The 16,512-nt window shown below is 35.0% G+C and overlaps 1 protein-coding gene across 4 annotated transcripts in view; it reads right to left on the bottom strand.

Annotated features, from left to right (window-relative positions):
- LOC149561967 (Polynucleotidyl transferase, ribonuclease H fold protein with HRDC domain-containing protein) overlaps window positions 1–16,512 on the bottom strand; it is a 228,701-nt gene that overhangs the window by 31,855 nt on the left and 180,334 nt on the right. For all 4 annotated transcript variants that reach the window (XM_089825492.1, XM_089825490.1, XM_089825493.1 and 1 more), the window contains exons 9-12: window positions 14,847–15,114; window positions 14,562–14,763; window positions 13,950–14,448; window positions 9,275–10,032 (exon numbers count right to left, since the gene is read on the bottom strand). In XM_089825492.1, the coding sequence (XP_089681618.1) occupies window positions 9,275–10,032; window positions 13,950–14,448; window positions 14,562–14,763; window positions 14,847–15,114 (1,727 nt within the window). The remainder of the gene's footprint in view (window positions 1–9,274; window positions 10,033–13,949; window positions 14,449–14,561; window positions 14,764–14,846; window positions 15,115–16,512) is intronic.

Below are 16,512 nucleotides of genomic sequence, written 5' to 3'. Positions count from 1 at the left end.
ACTGAAAGAAGATGCACTAGCTGAAGCAATAGTTACCATAGTCAACTCAAGATCACTTTTCATTACAGTAGTAGCTATAGCTGGTGTCTCGGTATGAATGGCCATAGGAGGAGGAGTGTTATGTGTGACCTCAATCATAAATTGTTCAAACTGGGCTGAAGTTACATCCAGCAATGTTGTAGACCGAACAGTGGCAGAAGGAATAGACAAAGAATATGCATCAAATACATTTTAGAAATGATACTAATCTCCTTGTGCCCCTAATGCAAGAGTGGCTAAGGATATAGGCATTGCTGGTGTAATAGTTACTGAATCTTCAAAAGACAAATTCTTAACGTAGAATGCACCAATAGCAATGCCTAAAGGGGAATCATGAGATTCATTTGAAACTAAAGCGGAATCCAAAAAAGAGGTTGCAGCAAGAACTTCCAAAGGCTGTGAAGCAAGAGGTGATGACTCCTTTGATTTGCTCGCTTCATCATCACTTAAGTCAACTAGAATTGATTGAGATCCAATCTCTTTCACTTCAAGTACTCTTGAATCTTTTCCTCCCTTGATAGATAGTTTAGGAAAACTTTGAACAGGAGGTTCAAATGTAGAGGAGGATGTACCATCCTTTCCTTTACCCTTAATCTCTGATGTCAAACTAATCAGACCAGCAAGATCAAAATCTTTGTCAAGCTTTATCTCTATACATTTAAGACCCCTTTTCTTCATCCATGTGTTGGTATTAGCAAGAATAGACTGAAATCTATCCCAAGTGGACGTATTTTCTTTGCATGACCATATAGGAGAAAGAATGGGTAACTTCTCCACATCATGCTGAAAATATGCAGGATCTAGAATTTGATCATCATCTTCAAAACCAGGGGGAATTGATGTCAAGTTGAAATTTATAATTGCTTCATAGTTAACCAGGTATAACTCATACACTGTATTTCCACCTCAGTGTGTACATGAACCAGAGATCTTCTAGACGATGTATGTGCAAGAATTGCTTCCTCATCTTATCATGCAATCCCTTCCAATCAAAACAACTTTTGGCTACAAACTTTTTCAGCGTGATCCTTTGGAGTTCAAATTCCATATTCTTAGTCTTAGGAATGGTGTCAATTGAATATCCTCCCATCTTTAAATGGATTCGAGATGAAATCCCCACTCTAGGCCGATGTAAACTACACTGATAAGCTTAAACTTCCATAAGTTGCCTTGCCATCCATCAGTATAATTCCATCAGTAGGATACCTTGGTAATATGTATGGCTCTCCCTTGAAGTACCCAACTCGCAAGTATGTAAAGTTGGGAAATTGTAAAAAATGCAACCATACTCATTAACCTTGTTCCATGCCTCATTAGATGCTTATTAGGGAGCTCTTTAACAAACAAGCACATAAAATGCCCAAAGAAGGAAACCTAAACTCTTCTTAAATGTATCCAACTTTTTTTCAAAGGCAATTGTTCATAATATTCCCACACACAAACTATATACCTACCATGCTTAGTTGATAGCCCAGAAAAGGTAACTAGAGCAACAGCAATGTATACCACGTAGGAGTTCATATTGAACACACCAATTGATAAAACATTTACCAATTGTTCGTATATGGAATCACTCACCAATTTAACCCAAAACACGTTCCTTTTTTATTGTATTATGAGTTAGATGTACCTGTACATCCAGGGTTCGAAGGTGTTTGAATCCTTGAGCCCTACCAAATGGCTGAAAAGTGTAATGAGGTCATTGATTTCCCCTTTAAAATCACATCTGCGAACTCCCTTGTCTGACCATCTAATAAGATTCAGTCTCTTAGTAATCAAGCAGTTATCATTCGCAAACTTGGTGCAAAATGAAGTATCCTCATTCCATCGCTCCATAGCATTCTTTCTTGTGATGTTTGTAACAACTAGAGTGTGAAGAACATGAAATATACCATCAATAGTCTCGGGATCAAGACTAATGATAGTATTGTCGTCTTGATCTTTGATGGTCTGTAAAGCCGCATCAAAATGTCTTGCACGTGCAAGGATGAATTCCTATTCATAAGCCGCCAAGGGGAAGCCTCAACTCTTGTAAGAAAGTCTTTAATGTTCATATGAGAAATATTAGATCTTGTACTTCATCAAAGTATGAGATTACTTGTGATGAAGGAATGGAGTTATGATACTGATCATATTGGTACTTCATCATCTTTTTGTCTTTGCCCTTCATTGGAGTAGATTCTCTTGACATTGCAAAATGATACACTTGTGAAACTATTACATGAAAATAGCATAAAATGAGAACATTAACATGTGAAGGATCCATACGATTTTGATGGATTTTGAACAAGGTATAAGTGGAAAAATGGATGAAATGAATGATGATGGATAATGTAACAAATGGGTCAAACTCAAAATGGCTAAATTGTGAGTAAATTTGTCTAAAACAAGTTTTTTAGGATAAATTGCATGTGACCAGCAAGCTTGGATTTGAGTGAGCAAGGAAAAAAATGAATAACACATTGAGCACCTTCTTGTTTCAATAAGTGCAAAATGTGAGATACTATCCGGCAAGCATGTGGGAAAGACTGTATCCAGAGGGAAGCCATATGGAGATACATGAAATGCGTAATGTTGGGGTTTTAACTTGCATTTGCATGTAAGGAAAAATCAAGCTTATCTTTCCTTTTAGAACGAGATTTTACACCCGACTGCATATGCAAGTAAGATGAGATCTTGCATATGCAACTTGGAGAAGAAGACGAAAGATAGAAGGAACAACTTCAAGAATGAAAATCATACAAATCTGAAAATGGAAATGTCAGTGACTTGCATGAACATTCAAGCAAAAGTATACAAATGCTTTAGAGAAAATAAGAAGGAAAAATTACCTCCACTCCACCAAAAATGAGAAAGACAAAAACCTTGTCCAAACCTTGAGCAAATCTGAAAAAATCCAAGAGATATTTGAATTTTAGAGTTGCCCAAACCAAGACTTAAATAGATTCTGAAATCCTCATTACATGGTTCAAATTTGGACATGTGGATATGCCTAGAGAAATGCAATGTCCAAAATGTTGAACACATTTTGACTTAGCAACTCCAGATGCAAAGGCATATGAAAATGACGTCTAGGGCAAGATTGAGCTTGTAAAAAGCATGAACATCAAGCTTGGAATCGATTTACTTACCCTAGATAGCCTCTTGAAGAGTTCCAATGCCAAAATGCACAAGAATGAGCTGAAAATGATGGAGAAAATGCCCTAGACAGGCTATTTTATACAAAACGCATGTATTAAACTTCATGCAATGCTTGTAAAAAACATAGCTAGCCCTTGGATAATGAACTCACAGCCAAGAAAGAAGTCCTTTGCATATGTGTTTTGAAAAAAAATCGCCATCCAGCTCTTAAGACTTCAAATGTGTTTTTAAAAGCAACAAACACATGTTTTAAACACATGCAATCTTGTCAAAAATCACCACCATTAAAATAGAGGAGGTTTTGATAGTTATAAATGCATTTTTGAAAAGTTATTTCATCACCAAACTTATGTGTTTTACTCAAAAATTGCCACCATAACTTGGATAGGGAAAAACACGTTTTTGAAAGATGAATACATGTGTAAACTCACCCAAAATCACCACCAATAAAGATCTGCCTTCAAATGCACTTTTGGATATCAAAAACATAGCCCAAAATGCATGCAATGGCATAAAAAATTGCCACCTTTGGCCTTATAGAGGAAGACACACATTTGGGGTTCATTAGCATGTGTTTAAAATATGCAAAATGATAGAAAATCACCACTCTTGGCTTGTGGTGGATTTTACAAGTCAAAACACACTTTTTTTAAGCATTTACATGTCCAAAACATATGCTATTGACTCAAAAATCACCACTTTTGCCTTTAGTCCAAGAGAAAACACATTTTATAATCAAAACATATGTATTTGGGACCAAAATTCCTATTTTAAATTAAAATGAATGAAGAACTCATTTCAATTTATGTAAATGAATTTAAAAACACACTTTAAATGGTAATTAAAAATATACATGCATTTAATTATTAAAAATGACCTTTTAAACACAATCACATATGTAATCACATTTAAAAAGCACACTTTTAATGATGTTGACACTTATATATTTTATTGCAAATAGATTTTCATGAAGTAATTTACATGTGGATATATGCAAAATGAAATAAAAATCTCATTTATGCACTTAAGTGATCTCATGTGATTATATTTAATATTTAACTATAGTTTTGATAAAGTAACATAAAAAATAGTCTTGAAATAGGCTATTTTCATAAGCATAATAACCTATGGCCAAATCAACTTACTTCGAATGAGCTGAAATACTAAAATGGACCACAAAATCCACTTTAAATATCAAATAAAACTTTATATCATGCAATTGCCAATAAAAAGCCCACTTTTATGGGGTTTTAATAAAAATATGCAGTTGACCTAAAAAATCCCACTTTTTCCCTTATAACTTGAGTTAGACAACTCTGGTTTTGACCTAAGTTAGCTTCAATTGAGCGGAATTCCAAGGACTATTCATCTAAGCCAAAAAAAAGAGCAAAGACTATTTACAACACAAAGAAAAGCAAAGAAAAGACGTGAAATTCACCAAAAAATGAGTGTTTGAAGTACAAGCAAGAAAACTCTTACCTTCAAACAATTGGGGATAATCTTGACAGAAAACTCTCAAAGAACGCATAAATAAGACTACACAAAGAACAACTCGGAGATAATGAATCGTTTTTATGATGTCTCATTAAGCCATTAAAACAAAGAGGATGCACGTATGAATTCATGAGAAAATTCCGTAGGGTTGCCTCAATTTTGTGATGTCAAAATTGAGGATAACATGTATATAAGTTTTGCATGTCTTTGCACTAACGAACTCAAACCCCATTTCAAAGTTTTGCAATACCGGCTAACCAAATCTTCAAACCCAAGCTTGAAACCAAACCAATGACTTACGGAAATTTCAACGTAAGTATACTCTAGATTTGAAGCAATTTGTCATTCATTTTCTCACACAAATTGCTAGTTCCCCTAATATAGAGAGAATTGGTCCACCTATGTATTCATCCACTCCATCAATGGAAATAGGTTTACTTCAAAATGAGCTAAAAAACTAGTTGCAATTCTTAGTGCCTTGAGACTCCAAGACCAAGAGACTAATGAGTATTGAGAGACTCTAGCAACACGACAAGATGTTGATCCTAAACATATTAGGTAGATTGATGACGAATTGCAACCAAGACTAGTTGTGCTAACATGACATGATCCAATTTGGGCAAACTAATAGTGACTCAAATGATTATGAGTCTTTGGATGTCCATAACCTGACTGAGGCTTTATTTTAGTGTTATGTTTAAACATTTGATGTTTCAGACTGCTATTAAGATACTTTACTGGAGTTTACTATGTTGTTGTACTATTGCTCTCACAATTTATTTACTTATTGATATCATTGTTATATTTAATGACATATCTTGCTCTTTCTCCCTCTAAAATAAATTAATATATTTTTGAGAAATTATATATATATATATATATATACAAACACATATTTGAATATTGTCATCCTTTGCCATCCCTTTGAAATGCCCCTCCCTAGGAAACATCTTGGAAATGTGTCCCTTACCATCCTATTGTCCACATCCTTGAAACATCATATTACATTAGTTCTTTTTAATTTTTTGCATTGTATAATTTCTTTTCTTTTTTGTTCTATAGCTCCCCTAAAAATGACCCTCTAGAAAACATCCCGGAAATGTAACCCCCTACCATCCCTCTGGCCCCATCCTTGAAATGTCATAGAACATAGGTTTTCTTTTAATTTACACTGTATATTTTTTTTGCCTATTTCTACTATAGCTATAATTTTTGAATTAATCAAAACATTATGAAGTATTAAAATATATTTATTTTACAAATTTTAATGTTGCTTTGAATTTTTAGTGAGCACTTATTATATAACTACTATTATGGCCCTGTCTTTTTTATTGTTAGGTTAATTACTTGTTTTCTTATATTGTCTTACTAGTTATTAACAAATTCCTCCTTTTATTCTCTGGCTTCTTTACTTTCTACTTTTAGGTTAACTCATTTGATTTAGTTTCGATTTTCTTGCTTTTCACTATTTAAATTTGGTTATCATTTTCAATGCAATAAGTTTAAATATTATTAACTTAGCAAGGTATCTTATGGTGTTATCATTTTTCTATTAGTTTAATATAATTATAATAGGCATTATTTTCTAGTATAATTCCTCACTTGATATTATTTAGTGCCCATCCTTTAACTTCTCTCCTCTTAATTTTTTACATGTTGTTTAATTATGTTTCTTTCTTCTCTTCTTATTTGAAGAGCATAATCTTCCCACTCCACTAACCCTCCTTGTACCATCTCTTTGTAGCCTCCTTATCTCTATAACAATCCATCTTTCTAATCCTTGAGCTTTCTATCATCTTGATGACGGATCACAGAGCCTGATCCGAAATATTGATGCAAAAAAGCATGCTTAATGTAAACCTATGTACCCCAAGGACGCGTCCCCACCCAAAAAGCCAAGGTTTTTGAGACAAGGACATCCCTGAGACGGGGAGATGGATAGGGGATGTCCCTACACCGTCCCCAATTAGGAAAAAAATGCAGGGGGCATCCCTGGTACTTGGGGACTTATGGGAGAAAAAAAGAGGGCGGCTGGCAGTCCCCAGTACGGAAAGGGGATGTCCAGAAGTCCCCTAACCGTACCTGGGATGGCCAGCCATCCCCTTTTCTTGTGAAGCTTAAAAAAAATTAAAACAAAAAACTTTTTTTGTTTGTCCCTACTTGGTCGTCCTATGGACTCTGCCCCTTCAAATGCCCTAAAAGGTCAAAAAAGACCACATTGAGGTTGTTTTGTCATTTTTTTGGTTTTACCTGTGATGTTGGAGTGTGTTGCAACTAGCTGGGGTTTTCATTTTGCAAGAAGAGGATTTTTTTTGCTTCCAAGAGCTTGAGCAGTACTCTGCTTCATTTTCTATATTTTGTTTTCTATGTTGAACTTGAACATGATGATGAAACTTTATGGCAGTCCTCTAGCCTTTGGGCATATTTAAATTCCCAAAATTATATGATATTGTTCATTGCTAAACTTATATTTAAATATTTATGTTCACATGTTGATATGTATATTGACAATTAAGTATTGAGATCGGTTATTATTTACTAGATGGCATTCAAATGGTGTATGTTAAGGTTCTATAATGTTTACATGACATGCTTTGTGCTTAGTTTCTTATGAATGACATGTAAATTTGCAAATTTCAATGTATATTTTAAAATTTACCTATATATATAGCCGTCCCCATTTGTCATCCCCCTCCATCCCTAAAATCGCCAAAAAAATTTGCCATCCTGGAAACCCGTCCCGCCATCCCCCGTCATCCCCATCCCGGAAACTCGGGGGAACATAGATGTAAACTAGAAACAATAACAATAGCCACAAATAATTTTTCTAATTAGGGCATACCTGCACAAAGATGGCTAAAAACTACAGAGTTTGGTTGCTTCAGAATCATGGTAGCAAATGGGCATACCATGTCTTGCATAAGGAAGAATGAGGTTCTTGAGAACAACTATGAAGTCAATGTTGATTTGCATTTGGTGAGCACAAAAGGCACAAAGGTTGTTCTAGGTATGTAGTGCATTTGCTCTATTGATAAGATCACCATGAATCTCATGTCTATGAAGCAGATATTCTGGGATAGTGTTAAAATGGTGGTGTTGAGAGGAATGACAAAGGAGGATCCTACAAAGCTACATGCCAAATGATGCAGGGAGTATCCGACCATGAGCCTATCACCAAGTCACGACAAGAAGGTAATCATGATTTTCAGATTTTGAATAATCTGAAGTTTGACATGGGTAATTTTCAGATTTTGGATAATCTAATGATATGGGACACATGTTCAAAATTTAGTGGAACAACAAGTTCTTGATGCTAGTTTGCTTCCTATGATGAATCATAATAAATGGGATCAATATGACATTAGGGATGAGTTTATGGATTCACCACAAGGATAAGAGTACCATGATGCCTTACAGCTTGATGGACTTCTAGATGGTGGAGCCTTTATGGAGTTGAGTTTTTATGCCCAGGATCATTTGCATGCATTGTTGGGAATTAAATATTTTGGGAGAGACATACCATGGGAGGCTATGGACTCAAAAGACAAAAGAAATGCTACTGTTATCTCTTTTATCAGCCATTTTGAGTCCACTTGTGCTCACACAAGAGGTTTTGAAAAAGAAAATTGTATCACTTATGTGTTGGTGACTCGTGGAAGTGAGTTTGCAGCCAAGGCAATGGACAGGAAACTCATTTAATCCAAGGATTTTCAGAATTGCAGTAATTGATCATCTTTGTGAGTGTTGAATTTTGAAAATTCATACTTGAACCACATCAGCTTTGAGCTTTTTCAGACTATCGAGCCTCCTGACAGGGTTAGTTTTTGGTTCTACATGAAAGGAATAAATGTTGCAGCTAACCAGGTCCAGTGTTGGACAGGTATTGAAATATATATTCACTGACCCAGTTTAAACATTTTTAAAAAGCAAGCGAAATTCAAATAGAACCAGACAAGCTAATTAAAAACTAGGAATTTCCATTCCACATGAAACGAATAAATGTTGCAGCTAACCAGGTCCAGTGTTGGACAGCTATTGAAATATATATTCACAGACCCAGTGTAAGCATTTTAAAACATAAAGTGAAATTCAAATAGAACCAGACAAGCTAATTAAAAACTAGGAATTTCCATTCTTCAAGCATTCGTACATGGTGATGCTTTTATGGTCACATCTCATTTTGTTGCAAGTTGCATCCATTTCCGTCTGTGAATTCAATGCAGAATAGACCTGTGAATTCATTTCTTTTGGGATACATCAACACTTTGACTGTGTATTTTTCATGTCTAATGTAGGACAGCCATAATGGAATTGAAATAATTTAGTTAACAGGATCCTGACAAATTTGATCATTTAGATAGTCATGAAAATGAGAAAGGTTCACACAATAATTTACCAGACGGCACAACATTTTCTGTTGAAATCAAATGCAAAATTGACAACACTGAAAAATAAACAGAAAGAACTTACACACACATTAAAGACAAAAAGTTGTAAGAGGAATATAAGATGTAATGGCATGTTCTAGTTGACAAATGGAATCACAGCAAAGAGTTCAATAAGGAACTAATCTACTAAATATCACAGCTCTGGGACATACCTATGTTGAATATCCCATCCAGAAGGTAAGAAGCGAGGTTTCACCGCTTCAACAAAGACTATGCGCCATCTCTGGCAAAACAGTCGAATGCCTTCCTCACCATCCTTCTCCAGTATTTTATCAACTACTCTTTTTCCATGTGGTCCATGACCTAATAAAGATATCTTTTGTGTTCGCTTGGAGGTTCTAGAATTATTTTCCAGGGGTTCCACGATCTCTTCACGAATATAATCAGATCCAGCCACATGCATCATCTTTGGAGAACTTGAACAGCTGTTATCTGGATGCTCTAGAACAGCATCACTTCTTTTGTCTTCTCCTTCAAGGCAACCATTTTCATTCAAAACAGTGTCCGACTCTTTTTCAACGGAATTAATGGAATCTTCCACATGCTCATTTATACTTGAAAACAAGGAAGCCTCAACTTGTTTATCTTTATCAGTCACACTGACATAATCTTGAAGAGTATCATTCTCGTCATTGTCTTCAACACAACATATATCTTCAGCTTCTATAACAGCTTGTGAAACTCCACCTGTTTCTTCTGTGGCCTCAATCCTTTCTGGCATAAAGGCCTCAACATGCCTGCTTCTGCAATTATTATCCTTCAGTGAATCAGAACTATTTTCAATATGGTCTATAGCCAAGCCACGTTTTTTTCTTAGTCGCCTTTTCTCTCTGGGACCCATGCCAACAAGTAAAGCAGCTTCTAGGTCTTTGTCAGTAATATCCCTAGCTCCAAAATAAGTTTTCATAACCTGCAGTATTTATCAGCAGAATGCAACACAATTAAATTTGGAAAATCATTATTCCCGCCAAAATTCTAAATGCACTGTAAAAAAAATTTATTTTTGAATAATATTATGGGAAAAAAGCCTCTAAGCACAGATGCATAAATGTTTCCAAACCAGCATGCAAATGTGCTATGACAGTATCCTGCGATAATAAATCTGGAACTGCAACTATATTCATGTTTTAAATCTTATCATTGAATTGTACTCATGCAGCACAAAAATATTCCAAATGTGAGAACGGGTTTTGATAAGGGGAAAAAAAGAGAAATTTCAACTGATAGTAGTTGTGTTATAGTAATTGTAAATATTCCAAATGTGAGAACAGGTTATGGTAAGAGGAAAAAAACAGAAAATTTAACAGATTGTAGTTTTGAATAATATTATGGGAAAAAAGCCTCTAAGCACAGATACATAAATGTTCCCAAACCAGCATGCAAGTGTGCTATGACAGTATCATGTGATGATAAATCTGGAACTGCAACTATCCTCATGTTTTGAATCTTATCACTGAATTGTACTCATGGAGCACAAAAATATTCCAAACGTGAGAACAGGTTATGATAAGGGGAAAAAATAGAAATTTTAACAGATTGTAGTTTTGTTATAGTAATTGTATGGATCGTCAATTAAAAATCACAAAAGAAAGCTTCACTAAACCTGTATAAATAATCAAATGAAAAATTAGGTGTATGTTGCATTCTACTCAAAGAAAGCTTCTGGTCACATAAACTGCTAAGATAGAAAATAGCAGACTAATACAAATTTAATGAACTATTCAAATGTGAGGATTTACGTAAGTATCAAAGCAAAGAAAACAAAAAGCATGTAAAAAGGATGACATAAGTGTCAAAAGTTAAAAGGTAAACCAAAACAGCAAAATTAGAAAATGCAAAATAGAGAGAATACAAACGAATACATTTTTTAGGGGAACTCTTGTCTCCCAACAAAAATCTACATACTATATCTGCATTCCTAGAGATCCAAAACATCTATAAATTTTCAATGAGATATTCCAACAACATGTGGCTAGGATGAATTAAAACCGCAGTAAGCATGCAATGAAGAAAAATAAGGAAATCAGATCATTTAGAAAAAAAAGACAATGTTTTGAACTTTCTATACTTATTTTCAGCCTAAGATGTCAAATAAGCATAAAAATCAATGCAAGAAAGAATAAGCAATGCATTTTGCCATAAAAAATTTAAAATTGGATGAAGCGTGACTTTAGAGGTAATGCCTTCTATAGCATGTCCAAGGTAGAAGCTTTAAGTGGTAGAAGCAAGTTTGCTTCTACCACTTAAAATGAGTTTTATCCTACATTGTTTAACGGAGATGCTTCAACCACTTAAAGGTTCATTATAAACAGCTTGTACTTTCACCTAGGCCTGTTATTTGATTATTGATTGATGTGATTTCTCCATTGTTGCTGGTTTACAATGACTGGTTGTGTGTGTGTGTGTGTGTGTGTGTGTGTCTGTGTCTCTGTGTCTGTCTCTATGTGGTGTGTGTGTGTGTGTGTCTATGTTTGTGTGTGTGTGTGTGTGTGTGTGTGTGTGTGTGTGTTTGTGTGTGTGTGTGTGCGTGCGTGTGCGCGTGTGTGCACATGTGCGTGTGTGTGTGTGTGTGCATGTATGTGTGTGTGAGTGAGAGAGAGAGTTTGAAATGCAAAGGCAGATTTAAGGGAGAGTAGGATGAGGTGGCATTTGTCTATCTTCAACCAATTAAATGAGTCCACATAATCACCATATCAAGATGAATCAAGCCTGTCATCAAGGATAAGAATGAGGAATATATTCTTCTAGAAGCAAGTTTGTTCTAGCCCCGCCTGACAAGTCCTATTCGCCCATAGATAGGTGTTCTATTTTCATTCATTAACATTAAAATTTTGTAAATGGTAATTGTAGAAAACCCTAACCAAGGTTGCTTAAAATTATTTGGATCATTGATCTTCAATCAATCTAGGCCACCCATTGTATATGGGGCCTCTATAGAAGCCCTCCTCTTTTCGTTTTGCAAGAGAGAGTCCCAGAGAAATTGTTGCAAAGATGATGCTTAAGTAATAAATCAAATTCATTGAAGTTTGGTGAATAATCCTTTGCTTTCATAAGTTGGATTGGTTTCTAGTTTCTCACTAGAACAGATTTATTTTGCAAGTTTTTATTAGATGAATGAAGGATTGATAATATATCTTACAGTGAAATTGTTAAGTTCATAAATTTTATGATTGAATGATTTGCAACTGAAGTGTAAGGTTAGACAAAACTTTTGAGATAAAATTCTATTAATTTGTTGATTGTTTGAAATGATAGTGAACATGAGTATTGCAAAAATCTATTAGGATCCTTAGAAGATTGCAGTCTTTGTAAAGCTGTTGAAATTGGCAAAGCAAAGATAGGTTTGACTATGCCTCTGCAATGTCGGACACTTGAATTCATAGGATTAGTTTGGAGTTAGAATTGTGTCCTAAAACCCTCCTTTTTTGCATTTTGTTTCCAAAAGTTTCTTAGAAGTAAGTCCAGAGAGCTCCAAGCAATATCATTCGAATTAGAAAGTGTTGAAAGCATTTGGTAAAACTTGGAATTGAGTAAAATCCTAGAGCAGTTATGTAAGTTCCCTTGGGTTACCAATTGAGTCATATTCCAAACAACAGAATTGCCTACATTTGGAACCTTGGAATCAACTTTGTGATCACATATTTTAGCACATGGACATTTTGTTCAAGAAAGGATAGACTACCTTTGGTATTTTATTCTATGTTGAATGTGCACAAAAACCATATCAACACCACTCAAAAGAGAACTTCTAATGCATATGATGTGAAGGGCTCTTTGAGAAAAGAGAGATATTTTACCCACACAAAATTTTATCAAGGACTCATTACTACTATCTCATTCCCTATATCCAATATTCCATATTGAGTGTCACTGCCTAACCCCCCAGTCATTCTAGAAGGCCCTCAACCTCCCTCAATGGCAAAAAGGAATAGCTGGCCTATTAATAAATCATTTGCTTTATCCAATCTGCAGGAGAATGTACAAGAAAGTTCTTGTTATGAAAACTCATGGCACGAGCAAATCCTTAAAGCAAATGGACCTCTCATTGCTTATTGGTAATGAATGATACCATGTTTCAGATGAGTAAGATATATACATCTATATGCAGTTCTACTTAATATACATGGAAACAGCCTGCTACATAAAAGACACGCACTTATATCAGCCAGATAAGTAATCCTTTTCTATCTATGCTCCAAATCCTGGCTGATATCTGTTGGGCCATTTCTTAACCATCTTTCTTCAGTTGCTCACAGTTTTGTGTGAAGTTTACTCCTATCTTGTATTTTTATTTTCATTTATAAAACAATATAATGGATTGTACATGCAGAAGATACTATTCTCAAATGTTTTCATCCATTATTAAAAAATAAATAAATGCACAAGTCATCATTCATGATATCAACAGCTTATAGACATAGTCAAACACTGTGATAAGCTGGTTCATTAGACAGAATAAAAGCTTTTGCATTTAAAGATAGTCGACCACTTGTATAGCATTTTACATGTTGAATTCTACAGTTGACATAGTTATAAAAAATTATTGATCTTCAATGCGTTCAAACAATAACATACCATAATATGATCTCACATAACTACAAATACAAGCAGAAAGAGTTGTAACACAACAACTGTTATTAAATGTTGTAAGTTGTAACAAAAATAATTAAGGAAAAAAAGCTTGGAAATATCTTGATAAACAACTTGAATGTCATCAAAGTTCAAACAGATGATCCCAATTCACTTTAACTCATTATTAAACCAAAAATGGAAGAATGCAAGAGAGGAAGAAAGAGCTCTCAACTAGAAAGTAGATAGTATCCATACCAATACAAGCTCTTCGTGTCGTTCCTTTGGCATTATTGATCCATGACGCAGAAGTGCCATAGCTGCAGTTCTTAATTGCAAAGGAGAAACACCTCTTCCAACACCATCACCAACAAATTCAGGCTCATTAATTCCCCTCTCATTCTTCCCGGAGTCTACTACTTTCCTGGCAAACAAAGGAATTCCAAAGTCTATAGAAATCCGTCTCTTGTACTTTTCTGCTGCAGAATGAGCAATTTCATGGCAATCAACACAAAGTAAAACAATATCATGAGACCGATGGCTTTTCAGATGCTCCGGAAAATGCACTCTATAGCAAGAAGGGATAATCCGATAACGTAAATAGTGATTGGTTTCACCACAACCAACACACAGATTCTTTTTGCTTTGAATGTAGAATTGGTTGTTCTCATCTTCAGGACGGCCTTTGGGCTCAAAAAGAAGTTTAATGGCGGGAGGATTATCTTCTACAAGCTCTGCTAGGTCCCTTCGAATATACCTTGAAAGGGGGGAAAACCGAAATGCTAATCAGAATGGTAAGATACAGGTGAGAAATTCAACAAATGAAAAATAAACAATTAAAAAAAATAGAAAAAAAGAGGTCAGTTCAACCAATCAAGCTTTTTGCGATCGCAATAGCAGAGAAGTCGTCCATCACTAGCGTAGATCCTACAGTTGTGATAAACAGGTGACTTGCAAGAAAATTTCCGTGCAAACTGTGCCCGTGAAGCTTCTTTGCTACCTTGTCTTGAAGCTCCATGGTGGCTTCCCTTGTTCAACTGAACATTCCTTGTTCTAGAACCAAAAGGGACACCTGCATCATGCAAATCTAAATGTTTAGCTTGAGTCCCTCCCTGAAATGTGCTATTTAGTAGACATAATGTCCAGACTGCAGACCTGCATTGTTTCCTTCTTGTAAACTGTAATTACTATTCACAGATTCCTGCCTCAGGAGATTGCAAATATCATTAATGTGGGCATAGACTACAGGTGATGGTGAAGGTAAATGTGCCATGAAAGAAGAAGTATCTAGAGTCTGTGAAATGGAATCAGCTGTGGCAATTGTGCTGTAAATCCTTTTCCAACATGTAGGCACTGCACGTGCAAGAAAAACTATGGCCTGATCAGAAAGTACAAAACGTAAACTCTCATCTTCTGCCCTGGCCTGCCAAAACAGTAGGTTTGCTCATATAAAATTATGTTTTAACTTAGGGAATACATCAAGCAGAATAACATCAATAAAACGGTACAGCTCCACAATAATTTACACCTTATAGCGATTTCAAAACACACGAAAAAGCGCAGCACATATACCAGATCTAAAATTAAGTTCCAACAGCATATTCATTAAATGATTCTCTGATTGAAGAATAGACTAGACTGATGTTTGATGAAATGTTTTGAGTTACATTATCAATAAAATGAGTTACATTATCACCACAGCCTGAAAACAAATTTGTCAAGAAAATAAAGCTTCCTTCCAAACAGGATGGCAGAATCAATGAAATTACTTGTCTATCATAACACTGACAAAAATCACAATTATATGACATCTGTTTTGATGGGTAAAGTTTCATTTGCTTCCGACTTCTGCACATATCATAATATGGTTATTACAATCACCTATGATGCCATACTGATCATAATAGAGCACAAAAAGTTCCTAAAATAATACATCTGCCTGATTAGAAAGTGCATTAATATACTGACTGGCATTACATTTTGAGATCATGGAAAGCAATACCAATAGTTAACTCTCCAATACTTCTTTAATCAGAAGGAATACATGTATCCAATATGATGGTGATATAGTAACTGGGAGACATGCCTCCTACCCTGTAAGACATGTCTCAGAGATGGAAACACTTAACATGATGTCACTGGAAACATCATGATGCACAGGGCTCTTTTGGCCACAATCTTCCATGATCTCTGAAGTATCTCAGTCAGAAATTGACGTCTCCTGCCAGAAAACTTAGGGAAAATTGTGTTTAAAGGAAAATAAATAAAGAAGCTTACATAATGTTTCATGCTGTTATTCTGAATAATTAAAAAATTGATGTGAAGTCATACTGATTAGACCTACTGTCAGTGTAGACTTTTCAAGAGGGGCATAAAAAGTTGTATGACTGATTTCCTGTCACTCTATTGATCTAAAGGGAAGTTTTTAACAATCTACTATTCTTGTATGACTGATTTACTGTTCTTGTTTTCAAAGTTCTTTGTCATGATATTTTCTGGAAATTATTAAGTTATATTTAGAAAAATCACATTTCCAAGTACCCTCATCTCCTATTTTTGAAAATTATCCATGCCCAGTCTCTAGTCTCCAAGCAACCCGATCTCCCAGTGACTATGGATAGTATTAATCATAAATCATGCCCAATAGACATTTATTTAATTAATTTAGATACTAGTTGACTAATCATAACTATAAAACTAATTTGTTTAATTAAAGATCTTTCATCGAGGTCTTGCATTCAATCCATAAGGAATCCTTGAGGAACCACTTCAAGGTAAGGTGGGCTTTGTCTTGAAGACTGCTTTGGAAACAAAACTAGAA

This window comes from Cupressus sempervirens, chromosome 4 (genome assembly GCF_028749045.1).
Source record: "Cupressus sempervirens isolate cs-2001-9-10 chromosome 4, ASM2874904v1, whole genome shotgun sequence".
In the NCBI taxonomy this organism is placed as follows: domain Eukaryota; kingdom Viridiplantae; phylum Streptophyta; class Pinopsida; order Cupressales; family Cupressaceae; genus Cupressus; species Cupressus sempervirens.
The sequence above is the reverse complement of the archived record's forward strand: the minus strand, read 5'-3'. Positions and strand labels throughout refer to the sequence as shown.